This window comes from Neofelis nebulosa, chromosome 12 (genome assembly GCF_028018385.1).
Source record: "Neofelis nebulosa isolate mNeoNeb1 chromosome 12, mNeoNeb1.pri, whole genome shotgun sequence".
Lineage (NCBI taxonomy): Eukaryota > Metazoa > Chordata > Mammalia > Carnivora > Felidae > Neofelis > Neofelis nebulosa.
The window spans coordinates 94,483,734-94,504,925 of NC_080793.1; the positions used below are offsets into that span (position 1 = coordinate 94,483,734).

Consider the following 21,192-nt stretch of genomic DNA (forward strand, 5'->3'; position numbering starts at 1 on the left):
TGCCCTGGACCGTCCGGGACGCTCCCAATCCACCAGAGACCCCTGGCTGTGGCACACACGGGTTCAGAGCCCAGCGTGCCACACAGCTGAGGCCTCCCGCCGCCGGGTCTCCCGGGCAAGGACTCTGACACTCGTGCACCTGCCCCAGCCGGACCCCATCTGTCACCCTCAGCTGTTAGGAATGGAGAATGGGGCCACCCTCCTTGGGCCGCTTCACCCCAGTCTTCCCGTCCTGCGCTCCAGGAGCCCCGGGTCAGGTACCCGGGGACAAAATACTTGCCTCGGCAGGACTTGAAAGCCCTCAAGGAGCACAGCAGTTTCTGACAGCATCACGGCCACCCTCTGTGGGGTCACGGCAGCTTGTCACCCCAGCCCGGCCCCCGGCAGCTGAGCCTGCAGACTCGTCAGAGGCGCGTGGCCCAGGGGCACGGCTTGCCACTGCCAGAGAATCTGGGGAGAGCCCAGGTCTGCCGGGGACACCATCATGTGGAGCCTGCACTGCTCAGGTTGAGGGCTGGGAATGACGTTGCCCAGCTGGCGTCCCCCAGCACCCCCCACGGGAGCGCGGTGTGAAAGCTGCCTCGTGCCCAGGTGAGGGCTGCACACACCCTCTGGCCTCACGATCCCACCCCGAAACCCACCCTACGGAACAGCATCCCAGGACAGAAAGGATGTTGGCACCAAATGCAACAGCTGAAAACCACCCAAGGGTCCCTCAGCGGGTGGCTTCCCACAAGAGCCAAGGGAAAGACAGACCAATCTGGGTAGCCTCCATCAGGATATATTTGTAAGTGATGGGAAACATCACAATCATGGCTTCAGGGGGGCAGCCCAGGCTCCTGAGGACCACAGGCTGCCCTCCTCACGGCCCCAGTGTGGCTGCGGAGGCTCCGGACAGGAAGCAGGGAAGGTCAGAGGACAAACCAAAGTGACTTTTCTCAATGGCCAGACAGATCCCACCCCAAAATGCAGGAGACTGGAGGTTGGATCTTAACCGGCCCAGGACAGATGTGGACGTGGAGGGTGGGACCTAGCAGCCCCCAGGAGCCACTCAGAGGCGTGGCTGAGCTGTGAGCCCTGGAGGAGCACAGCAGCAGGTGCAAACGTTTAGAGCCACACCTGATGGGTGTGGACATACAGGTATGCTGTCTGTCTGTCCCCTCAGGAAGAGGGGCTGGGTGGTAAAAGACAGGACATCTTCTTGTCAAACTGCTTTGATGAGTTCGGGGTTGGGGGACTGTGATGGCTTTGAAGGTGTCCCCCTGTGCCTGGTCCTCTTCCCATCCAGAAGTGGAGTTCAGCTGCCCCCTTGCTGGCTGGCATGCAGCAGCAGTGACCCGGCAGGACTTCCCAGGCCCCGGAGGGCATGGCTGACACTCAGGACTCTCACCGTGGACACCAGCCCCCAGTGTGCAAGGAGACCCGGGCCACTTGAGACGGCCACCGCCGTTGAGGCCTCTGAGAGCAGGCTGCTAAGCCCGGGGCCCTGAGCAACAGTGACAACAAGGGAGTTGTTTTACACCCTGAGTACAACAGAGATTGAAAATCAAGACAGTGATCTTTATCTTTGTTTTCCCAGTGTTAGAATGGTTTATTTCCCACCTCTCACCCCTCGTGGCTACTGTGCAGGTAACAGAGGCAGCACCCCAGCTGGGTCCCTGCTCACAGGCCCCGGCCTGGCCTGCGGGGAAGATGAGGCAGCCAGCAGGAGCCGAGAGGTCGGCTGCCCGGCCTCCTGCTCTGCTATAAGTGAGATTTGCTTTAAATGTCCTCCAGTTTCTTTAAAGGAGCAGGCTAGGCAGGGCTGCACCTGGTTCCAGAACCTTTCGTGCTGGTTCCAAGGGAGCCTATCTATAAAAACTGTTCTGGCTGGGCGTCCCCGGGACAGGACACCCCACCGGCGTCCCCAGCTCAGCACCCTGAGGGATCCCTAACCCCAGAAGGTGATTTCACTGACCACTCTTAAGCTGGGCACAGGTGGATATGCAGGTGGCTGGGTGGTGGGGTTGGCCTGGTCTTCCCAGTGTGGAGGGCAGGCTCTGGCCTCTGCCTCAGTCACCCCGGGACGTAGGCCGCATGCTGCCTGGACATTCCTGCAGCGGGCCAGGAGGCAGGCAGGGTGTGCCCCGGGTCCGCCGTGTGCACCATCACCTGGGCACGGGGTGAGCCAGCAGGACGGGTGGTCCAGGGGTCCTTGTCCACGCCACGGGCCATGCCAGCCATTTCTCTGGTGCCCTCACCCAGGTCTCTGCAGGAAGAAGAGGCAAAGCTTGGGGGAAGAGCGGGGACCCCGTGTAACCCGACACTGCCCCCATGCCGGGCACCTGGGCCCTGCCTTCAGTGGGCTTGGGGCAGGGTCAGAACTGCCCTGAGCCTGAGGAGGCCCCTCCCTGGGCCTCAGACCCCTCACTCGTATGAGGTATGTGGTCCAAGGAGCAGCATGCCCACCTTCCAAGCTGGGAAGGGGGCTTATTCAGCGTGTGCAGAAAGCACAGGGGCCAGGCCTCTCCCTGGCCCCGTTGCTGGGGGCAGAGACAGCTTTGCTCCTCCAGACTGTCCTCTGGTGGCCTGGGGCCAGATCACCCACTGCCTGTATCTCCGGTTCCTCTGTGCATCCCACCCCCAACCCACAAACCAATCACACTCTTCAGCCTGACCAGAGCCTGCACCCCCATCCACTGGGTCGTCTCCTGCTCACACTGCCCTGCTGCTTCCTGCCCCCACTTAAGATGCTGTCTCTCTCCTTCCCCCAAATGCAGACTCTCCCCATCTGTTCACCACAGGCATCACCTCCTCCAGGAAGCCTGCCTGGATCTCTGCTCCCCCCACACTTAATTCTCAGAAAAGCTCTAGGAAGTAGTAGGAGTTAAGAAGTTATGTTGGTTTGATGAATAAGTAAATGAACCAGTTAATTAGCGGAGAAGAAAGACTGCTTGGTGGGTGAGGCTGTGGACTTTGGAGCCAGACAGCCAGAGTCCAAACTCAGCTTCACGCTTAGCAGTTATGTGCGATTCTGGACAAGTTTCTATTAAAATGGGATGGAAACAGTGCCTGCCGCTAAGGTTAGAGCAGCGCCTGGCCTATTGGGAGTTGCTGGGAAACATACAGAAAACAGGAATGTGGGGGGCACACCTGGCCTCCTCCAGACAGCCCCACTGACCTAGATGGGGGGCTCGAGGCCCTGGGCCTTACCTAGGGAGGCACATCCGAGAGACAGCCGTTCCTCCCCCACTGAACTGGTGCGTCCCCGGCTAAGACACAGCACGGTGTGTCACAGTCTGTAATGGGAACGGAAGGTGCCACACCGGGTAGGGGGCAAGGGAAAAGCTCTGAGACCTGCCGGGGGGGGGGGCGTGGGGGGGGGGGGCTGACCGTCCGCGAAGAGAAGGCATCAGCCGAGACCCCACAGCACAGCCGGAGCAAAAAGGCAGGCACTTGCAGCCGTGGCTACGCTTCTGTCCCAAGGACCCACAGAGCTCCCAGAACAGCCGTCACCAGCAGGCGACGCGCAGAGTAACCCCGAAGGACTAAAGCCGACAATACAACTGACAGCGATGGTGTGGGGGACACCTCAGCGTTAACCGAGGAGCCGCCGATGAGCATGAAGCTGGCACCTGCTAAGGGAGTGAGCGGGAGACAAGTCCTGACACCCGGTGACGGTGCAGCTGTTGTGAAAACGGCTCAGATGACTTGTGCTGGGCTCCTGGGGAAAGAACGTGGAAATAAAAACATCCAGACTGTTGACCTCAACAGTCCATTCTTGGGTGGTCCCAGATGTCATCTTGAGAAAGGAAAACCACTCTAAGTAAGTGCAGACGTTCACCCAAACCCGAGTGCAGTGGCTGGAGCATCTGGGGCGACGCTCTGGGGACTGCGGACCACGTGGTGCACGGATGGAAAGGGGGCGAGGCAGCATTTCTGCCACGCCACCGTGACGTGCGCCTAGTGTGTGTCTAAGGTGCATCTGGAGCTCCAGGGAGGGAGACAGGAAATCAGTGCCTCCCCGTGGGCCAGACTCCACACTCCAGCCATCGCCGGGCCCGGGACGTCGCAAACAGACACGGGGCCAGACCGCCGCACCACAGCCGCGCCTCAAGACAAGAGCAGGATGAACGGTGAAGGCCGGCACTCCCCGAGCCCTGTCCAGCCGGCCCAGGCACTGCTAAGACCCTGGCTGTTTGACGGAGGACCCTGAGGCCGCAGCAGCCGCCATGCAGCAAGGCCACCGGACGGGGACAGGTGGACGGAAAGGACCGGAGCCTGTGGAAACGTGCACCGAGATGAGGTCGGGGACAGTGACCGTGAGCATGACAGGGGGCCCATTACACGTTCCGTCTGCTTCTGTGTGCTCCTGACATCTCCCCAAAATAAAGTTCAGGAAAGAGTTCAGAGTGACGTGCAAACAGCAAAACCAAAAAGAAAGTGAGTAAACAGCCAGAGCTCATCCTCATTCCTCACAACAGGAAGGACAGAGTCGCGGCACAATCAGAATCACCATGTGTGTAACTCCCAGGCCACAGGTCAGGGCCGTGGGGGGAGCAGTATGGCCCCTTGCCAAGTCCCCTCTTCATCACGTGACGTGGACGCCTCAACCGAGAGGCCCCAGAGCATGTGACCATGGGGCGCCAGCCTGACCTGCGTCTGTGACCCACAGCAGCGCCACCAGGGGGCACATCCAGGAGATACAGCCTGAGTGTGGCCACGCAGAAGCCTGGCGGCCCAGAACCCGCAAGAGACAAAGCTGCCAAAAACAAACAGCCCGCCCCACTGAAGGCGCCCGCCCGGAGCCCCAGCGCCGGGGTCAGAGGGCACATGCTGAAAAGCTAGAAACACCGGGAGCTGTTGTATCTGCAGCCCACGTGCAGTCTTGACCAGACTCCGGGAGTCAGAGGAAGGGACATAAGAGAATGTCCCTGTAACGGTTCAGAAAGTCTGTGTGCCCGTGCAAGAAGATAAGACCCAGAGCCTTGCTGCGTCCCCTGGGAGGGGACCTCCTGTCTCTGCAGGTCTGAGTTCCCAGGATAAAGGCATTGGGTGGTGGGAGTCGAGGCCCAGGTAAGGCTGGGCAGCGTGTGGGATGACGGGCGTCCTGACCAAGCTGGGCCCCCCACCCTCACGCCCAGTGCCCCCCTCGCCGTGCCCGTGCCCACGTGGTGAAGCTGTAGTTGTCGTGCGCCTGGCCAGGGCAGACCCCAGGGTCCCTGCCACCACCGCCGCCATTGTTCGGGCCCTTGAGGCCGAGGTAGGAGGCCTGCACCGTATCCAAGTCCCCGGCTCTCAGCTGGAGCCACAGCTGGGTTGCCCTGGGGAGAGACGGGGGAAGGACATTCAGGATGCCAAATCCTCTGCAAGGCGGTTGATGAGCCGGACTCTGGCTCGTCACCCTGCTCACCCAGCACCGCGGAGCCCAGGCCGCGAGCGGACCCAGACTGAAGGAGGCCCAGACCAGACCCATGTGTGCGGCCTGGTTAGGAAAGACCTTCCAGAGCCGTGAGGCTCTGTGACTCGCAGGCTGCTGTGGGGCAGCACTCGGTAGCCGGGCTCCCTGAGGAGCCAGGGCAGCCCCAGCGCCCCCGGACACCCGCCGGAGGCCCAGGGCACGGATGGCAAGTGCCCATGGAGCGCCCTCTGCCCTCAGGCTCGGGCGGCAGGGAGGGCTGGAGGCCGCTGGGGCCAGCGTACCTGTCGGATGGCTGCTCACTCCTCTTCATGCACCTCATGAGGCAGGAGGTGAGGAAGGCCATGGACATGAGTAGGATGATAGCACAGCTGACGATGGAGGCGATCACGGCCACCTTGAAGCCGAAGGTCTCATACGGCGGCACGGCTGAGGGAGACAAGGCCACCTCCTGCACAGGGCTCGCGAGGCCCTCAGCAACCCCGTTCCGTGGGGGAGGCAGGGAGGTAGGTGCTGGTGGCTGGGGCTGTCAGGGAACACTGTCCCCTAAAGTGGGGGGGGGTGCTTGGGCAGGGTTTCGGAGGGTGTGTAGGAGTTCACAGCAGCACACCCGGAAAAGCTCTGAAAGGAGTTCAGTGATAGCCCCCTGGTTCCATGGCAGCCACATGCCAGCAGTGGCCTGCTTCCACGTTCTCCAAGCTGGTAAACCCTTCAGGGGCCCACGTGCCTTCTCAGTTCACTTTCCAGGAGGCTCAAAAGCAAGAAGAATGCCTGTGTCTGAGGCCAAAGGGCCTTTGCTGCTTAACAGCCGTGTGACCTCAGCTATGGGTCGAGCAGTGTTCTACCGGCTTCTAACGGGCATCCTGGGAAGACAAGGCCCAGGGTCCTAGTCTGAGCAACACTGCACACCCTGCCCTGCGGTGACACTGCTCACGCCCCACCTCCATCCCCATCCCCTGCCCCAGCTGAACACAGGCCACCCAGACCCAAGAGCTCTCCCGGCTGCCCCCACAGCTGTATATCCACCTTCTGGCCCGTGGGGGTGAGGGGAATGGTGTGGGGCACTTCTTAGGGCCTTCCTTTCCTGCCCGGCCACGACAAGCACCCAGAACACAGGTGCCATTGTCTTGAGTCCCACCCCAGAGCGAGGGGCCAGCGCAGCCTGGGTCCCCCCTCCACAGGGAGTGCCGTATGAGATGCCCATCTTGAGGGCTATGGGCCCTCAGAGAGAAAGCTCCTTGTCAGTGAATCCCTGTTATCTTGGAGCCTAATCCAGATGGGCGCCCTCCTTCTCAGAGACTGATCCAGCACACGAGCATTTGAAAGGCTCTGAGAAGTGCTGTAGCCTATTAATCCAGCATGTCCCAAACCGTGTTGGCTACGAAGCCCTCTTTGATGCCCGACACACGTCAACATGATACAGTGACCTCCCTCTGGAAAACCCTTCACCACCCTGTACAACAAATACAACTTGAAAGCTAGAAAGCCATCTCGTCCCCTGACGGGGAGCCCGGGGCTGCGAGCATCCTGGCCCTCAGTGTCCCCAGTTCTAGAATCCATAGCACACACAATATCCTATTAAGGTCTGCTGCGTGGGTGCATCAAAGAATGAATGAATGAATGAACAGACAGAGCTGCCCGCTTAAAAGATGACAGAGAACAGCTCAAACAAGCTCTCGGTGCTGACAGGCCAAGTCGGTGGCAGAGCGAGGGTTGAGGCTGCTGGGCCTGGAGTCCATGTGCAGACATAGGGCCCAGTGGGGGCTGTCCAGCTGCCAGCAGCGGGGTCGGGACCCTACAGAGGCCTAGCGGGGACTTGTACCCACCGCATCCCCTCCGTGGACGCTCACGCCCCACATGACGGGACCAGCCGCCCCCCACCCCCTGCAGGTGCTCAGGGGAAGCGGGCCTCACACTTGCACACGGGGCTCACTGAAGACCACTCGGCGATGCTCCCCTTCCAAGCACAGGTGAGGAGGCCGGACCCAACCATCTGGTGGCCTGAGGGGCAGTGGAACACGAGGACAGTCCCCACAGAAGTGCCGTCGCCACGAAGGACTTGAAGGGTGCCCCGCGGGGGTGGCTGCACCCGTGTGCACGTGCCTAGGGAAGAAGAGAGCAGAGATGAGGACCCTACCCTGGACAGCAGAGGGTGGGAAGGAGCCCCAGCAGGGAAGGGTGCTGCTGCTCCAACAGCCACACGACGCCCTGGGTAAGGTGCCACGGCCCAGGCCATCTGGTGTGGCAGCCACTCGCCCGGTGGCCTGGGGGCCAACGTGGAGCAGATCCCAACATTAAGTGAACCTTAGAGGTTCCAAAGACCACAGTGTTGAAAAAACGAATCTGTGTCAGAAGACAAGAAAAGCAAACACAGGTGACTCTTGAACAACACGGTTTTGAACTGCTCGGGTACACTTAAGTGTGGACTTTTTACAGGACAGGGCTGTAAATGGATTTTCTCTTACTTACGACTTTCTTAATGACGTTTCTTTTCTCTAGTTTACTTTACTGTAATCATATGGTACATAACCCATCTAACATGCGAGATAGGTGTGAACCAGCTCTTGATGTGATCAGTAAGGCTTCCGGCCAACAGTAGCCATTAGTGGTTAAGTTTTCGGGGAGTCAGAAGTTATATCCAAATATCAACTGCATGGGGGTCAGGACCCCTAACTCCTGTGTTGGTCAAGTGCCAACTGCACACAATTAGTATCTAAGCGTAGACCCAAAGGCAGAAGCAAGGAAAAAACAGGGGAAGGGAGAGACGGGCAGTGTGCGTGAAAAGTAAGAAAGGAGAACTTTCGTTGCTCCAATAACTAAGACACAAACAAGCTCAGGTGAAACAACCAGGAAGAGATCTGGAGAGCGCAGGACAAAGGTTCCACCCCCTTGCTGGTTGGTATCTTCGTACCCATCCACAAAAGCTGACCCCAAATAAAAAACAACAGCTAACGCGGGAACACGCGCTTCACAGAAAAAACACAAGGAGCCGAGAGGCAAGAAGCTGTTTCCTCACAGTAGCTGAGGATGTGCGGATTCAGAGACCTCGTCTCTCACCCCTCGAGCTGGCCAATCGTAAGAGAAAAAAGACCATGTGCCAAGTTCAAGAGGCCTGGGAACGCCCGCTCTGGGTGGATCCAAACCTTTCTGGATGGGAAAACGTGTGAAGAGCTTTGTGTCGTGGATCATCCGAGAATTTAGCCAAAGGAAAGAATTACGAATCTGCAGCCAGGATTTCTACACCAGGATGTTCACCCCCACGTGTACAGAAACCACCAATGTGCCTGGCCGTGGACCCGTGCGGCCAAACAAGGCATAGCCTGGTGACAAATGCCAGCCAGCCGTCCTTCCATAAGGACGTACAGAGACGGTATGAATGGAGTGGCAATCACAGCACCATCATGAGACCGCCACAATGACAACAGCTGGCGCTTACAGGGAGCCTACGGAGTGCCGGATGCTGAACGCACGCCTTACGTGCACTAACACGTCAACCTGGACAGTGCCTTCCTGGGGAGCCACCATTCTCCCCACTTGGCAGGTTAGGAAACCGAGGCACAGGGTGGCTAAGTCACTTCCCGAGGCTACACAGCTCCTGTGTTGCAGGGCAGGGATTCGGAACCAGCAAGATGGCACCAGGCTACCTTCTGAACACGTGTGTGTGCACACGGACATATGCACGCAGCCACGTGCCCTGTGTCTGGCTCCCCTGCTCAGCACAATGCCCAGGGAAGGCACCAGCCATGACATTCTGCCGTCAGCCTGGCACGCTGTGACCCAGCCAAGCTCCTGCACTCGCCAGGCTGCGCGACACGTGGCCTTTGCTGTGTTCACTCGGACGGCAGCACCAGGCCGGCTCCTTCCGTGCTCCAGCCCTGACACGTGGACACTTCTTGATCCACAGCCGACCCGCCAGCAAACCCTGCGGGCTCTGCTTTTAAAATCTGTACCCAGGATACCCCCAGGGGGCTAGAGTGCCCCCCAAGGCCACGCCCACCTAGAAACAGCCACGGGGGCTCCATGCGTGCCACCATGGCACCCCATTCCACATAGGCTGTGGGAGGAGAGCACACCCAGGACCGCCCAGGACAGCGGCTGCCACTCGGGACAGCCACACACGCACATGCCTGGCACATCCAACCTGTCCAGAGGGGAAACCAAGGCAGGGGGAGGTCAAGCCACCCCTTGTCCAGCTGTGCTGGCCTTGCCCCACTCAGGGCGAGGTTGTTAAGGGGGAAGCAGCCTGAGCATCGGCCCCGCTTCGTGCTGTCAGGAAAACAGTAGGAGCCGCGGCTGCCCCAGGCCTCACCATGGGCACTGACTGTGAGTGCCAGCATTTGGCTGTGCTCTGCCACGTCTACCCCTTGTTCTGCCCCACCGAGAAGTGGGGGGACGGGGGCTCACGGGCCGAAATGTGGGGCAGAATGTGAGCCAGGGGCCCTCATGCTTTGTGCAAGGGGTGGGGTGCTGACTCCTGGATCAGCTAACACTGGGAACCTACTGGGTGCTTGGCTACAGCCCTGTGAGCGGGGCAGTCCATCACTACCTTAGAGATGGGGAAACTGAGGCACAGCAAGGCTGGGTGACACACCACGGGAACTGGCCGCAGCTGTCCCCGTCTGTCCTGCGGCTGGGAGGATGTGGGCCCCCGTGTGCAGGTGTCCGACACCAGCATCACTACCCCCACCAGCAATGCAGCTCTGATAGAATGTTCTGGCCAAGAAGTACCCTCATTCCTACCCTCGTGCAGCACTCCTAACCATCTCAGAGGACAGCGGAGAAGAATCATCGTCTCCATTTTGCCGCGAGGAAACCAAGGTTCCACAGGGGAGGGGCCCGGGACTAAGTCAGCAGCAGAGCAGGGGGTGTGGGTACCTGTCCCAGAGAGGGTCTTTCCCTGATAGACCGCACTACCAAATTACTAAGACGGTGTCAACAATCACAAAAGAAAAGAACAGGTGAATCAGAAAAGAAAAACCAATGTCTCAAAAACCAGGGGAAGGGCAATTAGTTTAAAAAAAAATTAAATAAAAAGCATTCACATCAGAAAAGGAGCAAACCTCCATTTGACACCATCTCGAACCAAAAATCCCCAGGCATCTACTAAAAACCTACAGAAACTAGTAAGTCCAGCAAGGCTGCAGGATGCAAGCCCAACACCCGAAAATCCATCATATTTCAGCACAGTGGCAGGGAACAAAGTGGAATAAAGAAAGCAATTCCATTTACAAGAGCGTCCAAAGGAATACATCGCTTAGGAATAAAGTGAACAAAAGAAGAGTAAAACTTAAACCCCGAAAACTACAAGACACTGCGGGCGGAAATAAAGGTCCTGCCCGGAGGTGAAGTCGCACGTGCCCGCGGGCCGGGAGACTGACCGCCACACTAGCCTCGGCTCCTCTGCAGACACACCACAGCCCCTCCCAGAGTCCCAGCTCTGCCTTTCCAGAAACTGACAGGAGGGTCCTAAAATTCTTAAGGAAATGCAGAAAACCTAGGATAGTTCCAACAAAAACTATCTCGAAAAACATCAGAGTTGGAGGACTCACGCTTTCTTCTTTCAAAACTTTCCGCAAAGCTACGGTCAGAAAGGGACAGACCCGGAGCCAATGGAGCAGAAGTGACAGTGCAGAAATGAACTCTTAAAGTCAGGTGAGCTTTGATGAGGGCACGAGGACCGTTCGGCGGGAAGAGAACGGCGTTCCAGCAGCTAGTGCTGGGCAACAACATCCACAGGCAAAGCAGCGCTCGCCCTCTCCCCACAGCAGACACAAAAACGAACTTCAAGTGAATCCCAGACCTAAATGTAAGGAGCTAAATCTGCAGAACTCTCAGACGAAACCAGAGGGATAAATCTTCCTGACCTTGATTCGACACCAAAAGACTAACGACAAAAGCAAAAAATAGATAAATGGGACTTGACTGAAATTAAAAATCTTTGTGCTTCAAAGGCCATGATCAAGAAAGTAAGAAGACAAGCTAGAGAGTGTGAGAAAATATTTGTCAACTGTATATCTGATAAAGGACTTGTGTTTAGAGTGCGGAAGTTATTATGGTGAATTATAAATGAAAAAAATTTTATTTGAGAGAGAGAAAGAGTGCGCGCGAGAGTGGGGAGGGGGCAGAGGGAGAGAGAGAGACTCTTAAGCAGGCTCCTCGTTCAGTGCAGAGCCCAAGGCGGGGCTCGATCCACCAGCCTGGGATCATGACCTGAGCCGAAATCAAGAGTCGGCCGTTCAACCAACTGAACCACCCAGATGCCCCGTTATACTCACTCCATCATAAAAGACAAATAACCAAATTTAAAAATGGGTAAAGTATCTGGACAGACATTTCTCGACAGACATACCAGAGGCCCCCATTAGCACATGAAAAGATGCTCAACGTCCTTCCTTCAGGCAAATGCAAATCAAATCACCAGGAGTCCCTGCTTCACGTCCAGCAAGTACCTGTCCCTGAAAAGGACCAGGTGTCCCCAGGAGGTGGAGAACCTGGAGCCGCGTGCCCTGCAGGTGGGAACACAACACGTGAAGCCCCCTTCCTGACGGTCACATGGGGCGTTACCACGCGGTGCAGCGCCGCCCCGCCCAGCAACACAACTGAGATGAAAACACACCCACACACAGACTTGCACACACACCCACACACACACACACACACACACACACACAACAGCATCACTCACGAGAGCCAAACGGTGGAAACCACCCCAACGTCCACACGGATGAGTGGACAGATAAATAGAAAATGGTACAAGCCCCGCTGGAACAGCACCAGACGACAAAAAGGAGAGGGGCAGCGACACAGGCCACAGTGTGGCCGAACCCTATGAGGACAGGACGCTCGGTGCCTGAGCCAGTCACAAAACCTCAAGTTGTCAGACTCTGTTTATAGGAAATGTCTGGAAGAGGCAAGCAAATCCTCACAGACGGAAAGTAGATTAGCCATGGGCGGGGGGGGGGGGGCGGGGGGGGCGGGGCGGGGGGGGGGGCGGGGGGGGCGGGGGGGGGCGGGGGGGGGCGGGGGGGGGGGAGACTGCTGGAGGGCGCACGGCTTCTCTCCCGGGTGATGAAATGTTCTAAAAAGGACTGTGGTGATGGCTGTACCTATCTGAAAACGTACTATAAGCCACTGAGCTGCACACGTTAAATGCACACTTTAAATGGGTGAATGACATCTCAATAAAGCTCCTAAAAATTCCAGGAAAATACTTGTGTCAATCAGAGAAGTGCAAATTTGAAATGCGGGGTATTGTTTTGGCCCCTTAGCTTGGTCAAGATGGAAAAGACTGGCGTACCGGGGCGGGTGGGGTGTGTGTGTGTGTGCGCAGAGCCCCGGCTTGGAGGGCAGGGGACCCACCCTGTGCCCCCGAGGCGGACACTGCCCACTTCCACTCGCTGACCTGGGACTGAACACTGCAGACTCTGGGCTCTTAACTGACCGCCACAACTGGCCTCGACAGGCGCCAAGGCAGGAGCGACGGAAAGGCTGTCCCAGCCACCGGGCTGCAGCCAGCGCCCCCACCAGGACCCGTGGACAAGGACACCGGCTGTCCTCCCCGCCAGGAGGTAGGCAGGGCATTCTGGAACCGGGTAGACGGAACACGGCAGCCACAGGCTGGCCACGTGGCCCCTCCCCCGGGGTCACCAGGGAGCCAACACTTCCTAGTCCTCAATTTAGAGCCGCCACTTCTGCTTCTGGGGCCGGGGCCGCTAAGCAGCCTCTTTCGGTGCTGCCCCGTGTGACCTGCCTGGGGAGGAGGCTGGCCAGGGGGAGAGGCCGGGAGCGCTCACAGCACCCGCACCAAGCGCCTGGCCTGCACACCTAGAACTTTCTCAAGAAGGTCAGGAGCCCTGAGGGACAGACCAGAGCAGCAGCAGAGGCGATGAAGCAGCCTGGTGAAGTGTCAAGGGCAGGGTCAGGCTGGGAGGTGTGGTAATAAATCCATTCAGCTCTGCAGGTGCGTCTGTGATATTTAAGACAAGGGGAGAGAGCCTCCAGCCAGTGTCACTGCTGAATGTCACCGCCTGGCAGCCAGGGCCCGGCCCAGCCCAGACCCCTCGGGCTCTGCGGCAACCCCCCCTGCCCCCGCCACCCGCACCTGCTGCTCTGGGCCTGTGACCCATCTGGAAGTACCCAGACGGCACTGCCATCTCAGGAACTGCTTCGCCCTGTGTGCACGGGTTGGGGGAGGGCCCCGCTGTCACTCACATCCTGTGCTGCTGCCGGTTCCCGTGGGGGTGGCCAGGATGCCCATCCTGGGTTTCTCCACCCAGGGGATGGGTCACACATCTGAAAGGAGAGAAGTGATTCTCCCTAAGGTGCTCAGAGCCATAAAGGGGACAGAGAGAGGGGGCCGTCAGGGAAGGGGGAGGGGCGGCACCGACCCGCAGACAGGAGACAGGATTTAGAGCCCACCCAGTGAGCACACTGTGGGGTGGGGGTCTGCGGGTCTCCGAGAGACTCAGAGTGGGGGGCTTTAAGTGCAGTCCTGGCTCCGTGCCCCAGCCCTGCGGCCTCACACTCTGCATTTCCAGGCAGCGAGCCGAGCTCACACCCGTCAGAGGCAGGGAGCCACAGCATCAGTGTGTGGCCGGCCAAACACAGGGCCAGAGGAATAATCGTGGTGAGAGGAGGGGGAGGAGCCCTGCCCACTACCTGCCCAGAAGAGGGGAATGCCTTCCCTGGGGGGCCGGCCGGGAGCGCCACATCCCGGACAGGATGCTGAGGTGGGAAGGTGCTCCTGCCCCTGCTGGGAAGCCCCCAGCCCCCAAACCTCAGGCCCTCTCCACCGGGTCTGACTTGAGTCCTAGACCTGGGCCTCACCTTGCTCAGACTCAATTTCCCCATCTGCAAAACAGGGTGAACTGCCCTCCCGCAAGGGTCATGAGAAGAGTAAGGCCACCCCAGGGAGACCTCAGAGCAGTGCCTGAGCTCAGAAACACTCCCCAGGAGGGGGCTCAATGCCTCATTCTGAGCACCCAGCCCATGGCACCCCAGACACCCCCAGGCTCCTATGGGTCTCTTCCGGCATCCCTTCCCTGGGTCCAGAAGGCCAGCGAACACATCTCTGGGCTGAGCCCATTTTCCAGATGAGGAAACTGATGTCCCCCGTGTACAATGGCAGGGTCCCCACAAGACCCTTCCACGGAACTGGTGACACACAGCCAGGGCAGGGAGGTGGTTGAGTGCCAAAGGGCTGCGGGGGGCTGTAGTCGCATCCACCCAAGACCCCCTCCCAGAGACGTCCTGAGGAATCACCACGGCCGGCGGATGGGCCAGCGGGCTGTAGACACCATGGCCCTTGACACGGCGAACCCAGCTTCTGCTCACAGCCCTTACTGACCCCTCCCCGTCCTGGAGACCCCAGACCCCATCACTGGCTCCCAACAGCCCCTCCCTTGATATCTAAGAAGCAAATCCCACCTCCTCCTGTCGCTGCCGAAAACCCTCACAGACACCCCGCTGCCCCTGGGCATCCTGCAGGACACCCTCATGCTGTCCTCTCCTCCAGGCCCCTCCCACCTGTGGCTGACCCAGACACCTGGAGCTGCACCCCCCCAGCCCTTCTCTGGCTGGACCTATGCACCCCTCAACCTTGGGTGCATTGCTCCTTGGGCCCTTCATGGCCTTTTTTTACGACCTCTTTTTTACTAGGTGCAAATAAATCTTAAAGCAGGAAAAACAAAGTAAATGGATTCACTGCAAAGAAGACACAAACCCAAACCAAACCCTAGGGGCTCCCTGGACAGTGAAGGGCAGACTTGCCCTGGAACGCCCCTTGTCCCCAGCTCCCGCCCGAACGGGTCCAGGAGGATGCTCCCTCTCATGGGGAGGGGGGGTGCAGGGCCTGTGGTGGTGCTTCTCCAGCCCCGCATGGCCAGCAGGGTGAAGAACAATCCCGCTTGTTAATCTTTTATCTGGAACCTTGGGCCACAGGCCTGCTTGCTTCGTCCTCCTCCTTCCTGGAGCCCACACTGCCCTCAAACCCTGACCTCCCCCCCGCTCCCCCCCCCCAGGACCTGGTAAATCAGTTACTTTTTTCCGTTCTGGGAAGAGGTGCACTGGGACCGGGATGGGGAGACAGGCTGCTGGGCCCGCTCACCACCGGCCTGGGTCCCTGCGACACTGGAGAGTTGCTTCCTTGATCTGCGTCTGGGTTTCCCCCAAATGGAAAGGGAAACCCAAGGAGGAGAGTTCAAAGGGTGACATGTGCTCTATGGAGGGTGAGACCCCCAAGACCCCAGCAGGGGGGGACAGCCACACGTGGGGGGGCCCACAGCCCCGGCTGTGTGTCTTCAGGCTAGATACTCGCCCTCTCTGAGCACGTCTCCTGTCCCCTCCGAGGGCAGGCCCGGGCCTCGGGCCTTGGCCACAGTGGAGACGGGGTCTCCCGGCACGCCCCCCAGCTGGTGGGTCAGCCCACACTGGCGGAATCCCCAGTGTGTTTCAGAGCAGACCCAGGCTGGTTCCCACCCAGGAAGAGCTGCCACCCAAAGCTCCAGGGGCGGGGGAAGGAACGTGAAGGCAGAAGGCGGAGCTGGACCTCAGAACAAGGAGGCCACACTTGAATTCCCACCACTCCCCCTGGGCCTCGGTCTGTCCTCTGTGAAGTGCGGGCAGATCAGCGGTGCGGCAGGGATATAGGAGTCACGCCCATGGCACGCCCTCATCATCCAGATCCTCCTGCGGCCCCCTTCCCAGGCATCTCCTTCAAGGCCCTTCCAGAAGTGGGAGGGGGTCACCTCTGGCTGCTGGAACCGTGTCCTTCCCGCAGGGCTGCGTTCCTGCACAATCTCCCCCATCAGGGAGTGCTGGAGCAGCCCGGGGTGCGGGCCAGGGCCGGCGGGGGCCTGTGGGCAGCGGAAGGGTGGCCTCCATGGCGAGCTGGGCACCCGGCCTCCACTCAACAAACACTTAACCCCTGCTGTGAGCCAGCCTCTGCCCCTTCACCAGCCACACCTGGGCAAAGAGGGAAGAACGTGGACCCCGGGACGCCAGGTCCGTGCGGCTAGACTTTGGAAGAGCAGAGTGATGCGTCCATTTTACCACGGCAAGGAAAAACACGCCCCCCGCCCCCACTGCTAGGTTGTAGCTTGTGCCAAACTGTCACAACCCCACAGGGACAAGTGGGTACACATTTCACAGCTCAAAAGACTGGGGCCATGGGGCAGGGGGATGGTGGGGTCTGGGATGACTGTGTTACCCCGGAGCAGAACAACTGTGGCGGGGGTGGGGGGTGCACAGGCCCTTCCTGACTCCCCCTGACTGGTCCACAAGGCCGGGGACAGGCATGCAGTGCCCACTAAGCACGTGGGGAAACTGAGGCCAGAAGCAGAGCGACACATCCCAGGTGAGAGGTGTCTTTCAACCCCAAATGCTGGGGAAGGGCTAATGGGCTGGGACCCCCAGGGCGGCCAGAGGAGTCGGAGCCCTAAGATGGGAGGCAGGGAAAGCCTGAGGGCGGGGACTGGCCTCTGAGACCCCACCCCCCACCCCCAGGATTCTCAGCAAACAGTCTTTTGTATGCAGACACATCAGGGCCTCCCCTTCCCCGCCCTAGGCTGGTCTTGGGCAAGTCTCTCCACCTCTTGGTCAACACCCACCTCCCCGGCAGTGGGGCAACACTCAAACGGTCGGCACACGCACCAAATTCGGTATTAGGGGGACGGGGAGTCAAAGAAAATAAACCCACCTCACCAGGCCAGGCTGCCCCTAGAGCCAAGCACCTCTCCTCTGCCGGTAACTTGCCTCCTTGGGCCTCAGTTTCCCCATTTGAGAAGGAGCTGCCCGCCAGGGCCCCCAGGGTGGGCACTGTTTTAAGCAGGACTGGCAGCACTCAGGGGGGCTCCTCCAGGCCCCGCTTCCATCCGTGCGAAGAGCCCAGTCCTGAGCCTGGCCTGGGCCACAGGTGTGCAGAGACCTTCAGGCATAAGGGGGAGGGGGCAGTGTCCGCTAAAGTGAGCCTCAGGGACCTCTGGTTCTGTTTCTCAGTTAGGCTTTAGGCGCATTCATGCAGCAAAGCCAGCCTCCAAACCTGGGGCTTCGGACGAGCTGCCCACACCGCAGCCAAAGCACGAAGGTGAACCCTCTTCAAAACATTCTCGAAATCAGTCACAAAGTACGCTAAGTGCCAGTCCTCCCACTTCCGGAGACCCCAGACTTCGTCCCTGGCCCGGGAGCCTGGCGACCGCGGAGAGTCGTTCCCCCGCCAGGCTCAGTTTCCTCACCTGTGAAATGGGGGTGGGGGGCCTGCCGGGGCACCGGAGCGCCTCCCCGCTAAGTGAGGCCGGGTCCCCACGTCGGCCGCACCGACTTCCCCTGCTCCGAGCGGGGCGCGGGCGGGGCGGGCGCCGCAGCGGGAGCGGGCGCGCACCTGCGCGGAGGGGCGGCTGGCCGCCGCCGCCTGGTTTCGGGCCGCCTGCAGCGGGGCTTCGGCTCCTCTGGGGCGCCGGCTGGGCGGGAGGGGAGGGTCGGAGAGGGTCGTCCTCGGGCGGGTCTCGGGCTGCGGGCCTCCCCGGACGCGGCCGTGCGCCCCTTCTCCCGGCTGCGCGCCCCCACCGCCACGGCTGTGCGCACCCCCTCCCCGCTCCCGCTGCGCCGCGCGCCTCTCGGCTTCCCGGTCCGTGAAATGGGTGCAGAGCCTCGCTCGTGGCCCGCAGCCCCGGCGCTCACCTGTGCCGTTCCCCGGGGCGGGTTCGGCGTCCACCGCGCGCCCCCCGGGCCTCGCCCTGCGGCGAGGGGTCGAGGCCGCCCCGTGCATCCCTGCGCTCCTCGCCGCTCGGCGGGTACCGCGGGGCCTGAGCCGGAGGGGCGGGGCGGCCCGGGACACGTCCCCTAGGGCCGGCCCCGCCCCGTAGGTCGGGGGCGGGGCCGACCCCGCGGGAGCCCCAACCCCCCAGGGGGCAAAGCTGGCGGTGCAGGAAGTCTCGCTCCAGGGCTCTGCACGGGCTTTGCCCTCGGCTCCCGCCCCTCTGAAAACCCCGGTTCCCCAGGCCAGGTGTCCTCCGTGAGCGGCACTTGTGAACCCCATCCGTGTCCCTGTGGGCCAGGCCCTCTGAGCTGGGGGGTCGATGTTGTAGGTCTTCACTGAGGAGCCCCGGGTGGTGGGGGCAGATTCAGACCCCTGGGGTCTGGCTGTGCCCTCACGAACGCGGCGGGGCACCTGCCCTCTCCCGGCTCAGACCCCGGCCCAGCAACCCGGGTCGTGGTCCGGGCTGGACCCGGAGCTGCAGCCCGCCCCTTCCTCTCCCTCTGACCCCACCCCGCCCCGGCGCCGCGCGTCCTTGCCTGGCCATTCGCCCAGGGGGCTCTCAAACTAGTGACTTCCCAGCAGGGGCGGCACTGGGTGGCTCAGGGCTGCTCCCAAGCAGGCTTGTCTCTGGCGGAGTTGGAGGAAGTGATCTTGGAAGAAAGAACAGCAGGTGCAAAAGTCCTGAGGTGGAATATTTTGGAAGCTTGAAGAACAGCCGGAAGTCCCTGGCTCATGAAGCCTGAGAAGGTGGCCCAGGTGGACAGGACTGGCTCTGGAGGGCCTAGCAGGTGGCACAAAGAGGTGAGTGTTCTCCTGGAACCGCAGAGCAGGGTCCCAGCAGGGCAGCCCATCCCCACCTCTGCTTTCAGAGCCAGTGGAATAAGTGAGGGACCCTCCCCTTTCCTGGGTCTGAGTTGCGGTCACCCCATAATATCTGGTCCCCACTTCAGACCTGTGGACCACACAAGATGAGTTTCTTCAGTTCCCCTGACCAAGCAAGTATATCCCGTTTGCCACATGGGAAAGCCAGGTGAGCCCACAGGGCCTGCTGTGATCCCTGCTGCCTCTAGACCACACTAGGCTGGAGCCCCAGAATTCCCTGCCAGAGGCCCCCAGCCCATCTCCAGGGCTTGCACACAGGGCTAACCCTGGTCTCTGCTTGTGAGTGGGAGGGGAGGTAGGACCGGCTGGCCCAGGCCTCCAGGAGTCCCAAATGCCAGATTGAGCTTGGCCACTTAGGGCGGTATGTTCCGGGGTGCTGTAACACGGCGCCACAGGCTGAGTGTCTTAGAACTGCACACATGTTGTCTCGGGGCCTGAGATCAGGTGCCAGCAGATGTGTCCCCTCCAAAGGCCCTAGGAAGGATCTATTCCAGGCCTCTGTTCAGCTTCCTGTAGTTCCTTGGCTTGTGGCTGTATCATTCCAAACTTCACATGGCCGTCTGTCCCTTTGTACATTTCTGTCGCTGCCCAGATTTACCCTTTTTATAGGGACACTAGTCTTACTGGATTAGAGGCAGCCCTTCTGACCTCACTTTAACTTGGTTACCTGCAGAAAGGTACTGTCTCCAAAAACGGCATGTTCTGAGGTACTGGGGTTAGGACTCCAGCACTTGAATTTGGGGGGTGGGGGTCTGGGCACAGTTCAGCCCCTGACAGATGGCATTGAGGTCAGGGACACAAACTGTTCTCGCTGGTCTACAGCTGGGTAGTGGGTTCTGGGTGTTCAAGCATGTGGTGCTGGCCCCCTGTACTGTTAGGCAGCTGGGGTGGCCCAAGACCTCTGCCACATCCCACGGGAAACCGTGTCCCTTGTCACAGCTCAGAACACCCACCTGCCACGAAAGCCATCAGAACCAGCAGGAGGCACTGGGGTCGGTTCTAGAGGTGGGTCCGTGGCTGATATGAGCCATGTGCTGGAATGCTGCATCCATCCATGTTTTCCGGGGCCTCTTGGAGAGCCCGGCAACGCTGACTGTGTGCAGGGAGGGAAACTGAGGCCCAGGTGGGGAAGGCACTTGGCCCACCTCAGATGACAGACTGCCTGGGCCACCCCCTGCCCCAAAACCTTGTCCCCTCATCCATGGCAGAGACCGTGACTCTGACAGGCCCCCCCACCCCGATGCCACGAGGCTTAGTGTTTTCATCTGGGGGCTAGAGAAGGTTCTGCCACCTTCCTGAGATCACCCTGAGATCGCGGAGGCCCTGCGGTGATCAAGGCTGGAACTGGGCCCCTCAGGCCCCACCCCTTTACCACCTCCCCCCGCCCCCCTGTGCCCTCCCAGCTGCCCAGGGCCCCAGGCTCTCTGCGTCTTGGCCCAGACTGGGAGCAGTGCCTGGGCTATGCCAGGGTCTCTTACCTTCAGGCCTCAGCCCCCCTTCCAGGGAGCCCTCCCTGTTTACCTGCAAACGGCCCCTACAGCGACCTCAAAGCCTGTGCTGAATCTCAGAGAGGACTGTGGCTCCCCCTGTGCAGGTGTTAGGGGCCAGGAAGGAACTTGTGGGCGGCTGTTGGAGAGGCAGCAAGAGCCCACACGGACGCCTTGGAGAGCTGATTGAAGCCGTGGCCTCTGCATTTGGGGTCTGGCCCACACCCTACCACCCGCCCATCTCAGTTTACAACTGGAGCAGGCAGTACGCTGGAACATTGTGGAATGAATGGACTCGTGGAAAGGAACCAGGGAAGGCAGTGAGGGGAGAGAGGTCTGAGGCCCTGGGTCTCCGTGTTCTGCTCTGTAAAGTGGGCTCATACCTGTGCTGCCAGACCTGTCAAGGGGATGGGGAGGATCTGCCCTGGGGGTCTCCTCTTCCTGAAGGGGTCCCATGGGCACCTTCCTCAGCCCCCAGTTTGACCGATGTGGTGTCCATGGGCCCTGGTGGCCTGGGGAAGGGGGGCTGTTCATAAGCCTCGATGGGGGCAGGTGTGGTTTTTGGTGTGTTTCCCTCAAATCGGATAATAACTGTAGAAATGTAAAATGCTGTTTATTTTCTTTAAATATTCTTTTTTGGGGGGGGGCGTCTGGGGGGCTCAGTCAGTTGA

At 60.1% G+C, this 21,192-nt stretch overlaps 1 protein-coding gene across 3 annotated transcripts; it reads right to left on the minus strand.

The window, feature by feature from the left end:
- Positions 1-1,560: 1,560 nt before the first annotated feature.
- Positions 1,561-18,227, minus strand: SUSD3 (sushi domain containing 3). 3 transcript variants are annotated; one of them, XM_058695957.1, is made up of 6 exons: positions 18,074-18,197; positions 13,610-13,690; positions 7,313-7,501; positions 5,683-5,827; positions 5,151-5,303; positions 1,561-2,248 (listed from the first exon to the last, which is right to left on the minus strand). In XM_058695957.1, exons 2-6 carry the CDS (start codon positions 13,653-13,655, stop codon positions 2,056-2,058), a joined length of 726 nt encoding a protein of 241 aa, XP_058551940.1. In that variant the 5' UTR covers positions 13,656-13,690; positions 18,074-18,197; the 3' UTR covers positions 1,561-2,055. The 3 variants fall into 3 exon arrangements, with proteins under 3 accessions (XP_058551940.1, XP_058551937.1, XP_058551938.1); XM_058695954.1 differs by lacking the exon at positions 13,610-13,690 and having other exon boundaries at positions 18,074-18,227; XM_058695955.1 differs by lacking the exons at positions 13,610-13,690; positions 18,074-18,197 and adding an exon at positions 13,500-13,566.
- Between the last annotated feature and the right edge of the window lie 2,965 nt (positions 18,228-21,192).